This window comes from Alligator sinensis, unplaced genomic scaffold (assembly GCF_000455745.1).
Source record: "Alligator sinensis unplaced genomic scaffold, ASM45574v1 scaffold541_1, whole genome shotgun sequence".
Taxonomy (NCBI): domain Eukaryota; kingdom Metazoa; phylum Chordata; order Crocodylia; family Alligatoridae; genus Alligator; species Alligator sinensis.
In genome coordinates this window covers 779585-783315 of record NW_005842602.1, presented here as the reverse complement: position 1 = coordinate 783315, position 3731 = coordinate 779585, and the positions used below count along the sequence as shown (strand labels likewise).

At 47.7% G+C, this 3731-nt stretch overlaps 1 protein-coding gene across 6 annotated transcripts in view; it reads left to right on the top strand.

The window, feature by feature from the left end:
* Positions 1-3731, top strand: part of CCDC125 (coiled-coil domain containing 125) — a 33571-nt gene that overhangs the window by 21228 nt on the left and 8612 nt on the right. For all 6 annotated transcript variants that reach the window (XM_025214764.1, XM_006033001.3, XM_006033002.3 and 3 more), the window contains one exon: positions 832-1006. In XM_025214764.1, the coding sequence (XP_025070549.1) occupies positions 832-1006 (175 nt within the window). The remainder of the gene's footprint in view (positions 1-831; positions 1007-3731) is intronic.

Below are 3731 nucleotides of genomic sequence, written 5' to 3'. Positions count from 1 at the left end.
CCCCCCCATGGCCCCTGCCTACACACACACACACCCCCCCTCGCTGCCCCTGCCTACACATGCACGCGCGCACTCCCCCACTGCCCCGCCTACATGTGCGCGCGCACACCCCTGCCTACAAGCACATGAACACACACCCCTGCTGTCCCTGCTTACAAGCGTGTGTGCACACCTGCTGTCCCTGCCTGCACGTGCGTGCACAAGTAACGGCAAGGCCCTGTGCTCCCTGGTCTCGCGATGCAGCCAGGAGCCACGAGGTGCCCAAGCAGGGCAGGGGCAGGGGCAGGGGCAGGAAAAGAGTGAAATGGCTGGGGGTGGAGTAGAGCTTGGCTGCTTAGTTCTGCTGAGGGCTCCCCCTGGGTCCTACTGTCCCTGGCTCCTCTCAGTTCTGACAGGCAGCCAGGAGCAAATAAATATTAATCTCTAATTTTTTTTAGGGGCCCTGTGGGCCAGATAGAATGGCATGGCAGGACAAATCCAGCCCACGGGCCATATTTTGCCCACCCCTGGGCTACATGGTTCTTGAGCTCCCTTCTAACTATAATTCTTGTTTTCGAAAGGAAGCTTCACTAAAAGGTTGTTTGGAAGGAGGTGCCAATGTCACAACTTCCCTACATAGAATAATAATAATAAAAAAATTGCTGGCTCCTTCTTTGTCTCCATCCATTTGTACAGGCCAGTCTTTATTGTGAGTTAGCTGAGGGGGGTTACCACAACAGAGTACGCAGTGGTGCTATAAGGTTTTAATGGATGTAGTCCGTCCTTTTTTTAATATGTCTAGGCTTCCCAACTTCTCTAACACAACTTAAACATTCTCTCAATTACAAATAGACTGAACATCTGAAGAAAAGTAAAGATGAAGCTTACATAATGGCAGATGCCTTCAGGATTGCATTTGAGCAGCAATTAATGCAGAGGAAGGACCAGGCTCTGAGGTTCACACAAGTGAATAAGCTCCGTAAAAAAGAAACAAAATTTATAAACTGGAAACGTCTAAAAGAGGATGGTAACTATGCATGTTGTATGATTGTGCGCGTGTGTCTATACTTGGTGTATTTGGTAGGAAAAAAGAGAAGTAACTTGATGAATTGTGCGTGCATGGGCGTGCTTTCTCTGCTACACATGCACTCTTGGTCATTCTAGTTAAATTACATTTATGGTCTGATAGCTGATCCAGGATTCCAAGGAAAAAGGGAGGAGGTTATGTGAACACTGCAAATTCATCATTATGCTGTCCTCTACTTGGAGTTTTTCTGTTTAAAAACAGAAAATCTAAAAACGTGTATTTTACAGTTTGTTCATAAATGGAATATAATTGTAATCGCAAGTTTTCTGTTGACTTCAAGATTTATGAGAGGTTATTACACACCAAAGTTTTGGGCATGTTTCATAGTTTCGTAGTTGGTAGGTTCAGAAGGGACTTAAGCAGATCATCAAGTCTGACCCCTTGCTATGGGCAGGAAAGGATGCTCGGGTCATGTGACCCTGGCTAGGTGGTTGTTTAGCCTCCTTTTGAAGACCCCCAGGGTAGGGGCAAGCACCACTTCCCTTGGAAGTTGGTTCCAGATCCTAGCCACCCTGACTGTGAAGTAGTGCCTGTTGATGTCTAGTCTGAATCTATTCTCAGTCAATTTATGGCCGTTGATCCTTGTTACTCCCAGTAGTGCTCGAGAGAACAGGGACTCTCCCACTGCCTGCTGGTCCCCCTTGCCAAGTTTATAGATGACCACCAGATCCCCTCTCAGCCTTTTTTTGTGGAGGCTGAACAGGTTCAGGTCCCGTAGCCTCTCCTCATAGGGCCTACTCTGCTGCCCCCTGATCATGCGAGTGGCCCTCCTCTGTTTCCTCTCAGTGCTATCCACATCCCTCCTGAAGTGCAGTGCCCAGAACTGGATACCGTACTCCAACTTGCTTTTGGTGAGCCATGGGGGCTTTTGAGCACTCTTGCCCCCTTTGATCCACATGGGGATTGTCACGCTTTGGGCTTGGAGGATCGTCTCCTTAAGGAACGACCACCCTTCTTAGACTCCCAACTCCCCTCCCCTCCCCTCTGGGACTTTAGTGCCTCCCCGACTAGTCTGCTTACCTCGTTGAAATCCACCCTCCTGAAGTCCAGGGCTGCTGCCTTGCTGCAGGCCCTTGACACCTTGCGCTGGATGGTAAATTCCAGTAGGTGATGATCGATATCCTCCAGGTGGTCGAGCACCCACAGTCCCCTCACCAGATCATTGCCTGTGGCCAGGACCAGGTCCAGCAAGGCTTTTCCCCTGGTGGGACTGTGCACCTCCTGGGTTAGATGGAGGTCCTGTAACTTGGCTAGGAACCTATGTGAGCGGTCAGACCTGGCTGACTGCTCTTCTCAGCAGATGTCCGGGTAGTTCAGGTCACCCATGATGACCTTGTCCCTTGACTTAACTGCCTCCGTGAGCTGACCTGAGAATTCCCGGTCCAGCTCTTCTCCCTGGTTAGGTGGCCCGTAGTAGACCCCCACCGTTAGGTCCCTTTCCCCCCGACCCCCTTGTATTCTGACCCAGAGCCACCTCAGTCTGCCCTACCTCAGGCCCAGTGCTGTTTGCAGAGCATGTGTATTGCTCTTTGACGTAGAGCACCACACCCCAACCTTTCCTCCCTGTTCTATCTTGCATATACATCCTATAGCCCTTGATGTTGTGTTGGATCCCACCAAGTTTCAGTGAGCCCCACTATGTCTGGGTTTGTGTTAGCTAGCAGGAGGGCAAGTTCCTCCTGCTTGTTCCCCATACTACGAGCATTAGTGTAGAGGCATTTAAGGCCTCCTGGGGGTGTAGGCACCTCCCTCCCAATCCCAGGACTATCCGGGCTCCTGTCTCTTACCTGGGTATTTCTTGTGCTCGTCGCCTGGCTTGGCTGGGCTGTTCTTGTGGGTGTCTCTTGGTTCTGTGGCTCCCTTGGTCCTTTTCCTCCCCCTCCCCCAACGAGCCTAGTTTAATGTTTAATCTGACCATTTTAGTTCTTATCAACAGTGTTTTTTATCTTAATATAATGCGTTACAAATCACTTCTACATAAGTATTATGAGTGGATGATAAATATGTAGGATAAAAAAGAATGAATTAAGGATATAAAATAATGAATTAAGCCCAGAAATTTGTGCTGAAGTTCCTGGAAATATTGTGTAATATAAAATAAACTTACATATATTTAGAAAACATTTGTAATGATAATACTTAGCAAGGTCATACTTAGATGTCAAAGAATTCTTCAAATGAGCTGAGTACCAATATATTTATTGCATAGAGAGGAAAAGCAAGGCATAGAATATTTAAATGCCTTGTGTCAGGTCACACAAATTCATGCCAAAGCTGGAAATTGAACTTATTTTCAGTTCTTTTTGTTATCACTAATGCTTTACTTCAAAGTCTGCTGTGTTTTTTGTGTACAGGTTTCCCTCGTCAACCACGGTTTTGCCAACCATGGATATGCGTATCCATGCTTAATATTCTGTATACCATTTTGGCTACCATGTTATACTGTTTTGAGTAACCACAGTATTCTGTGGCTGCACATCAGCCTGCTGCCTGCCATTTTTCCCATAAGCCTTTTGTCTTGCCAACCACAGGAACTTTCCGGAACCTAACCCCAGTGGCTGGTGAGGGAAACCTGTATAGCATAGAGAACTCACCATCCTTTCTATATTTGCTGAAGTAGTTCAAGAACATCTATGTAAGCCCAAAACACCTCCCTCCCCCCCCC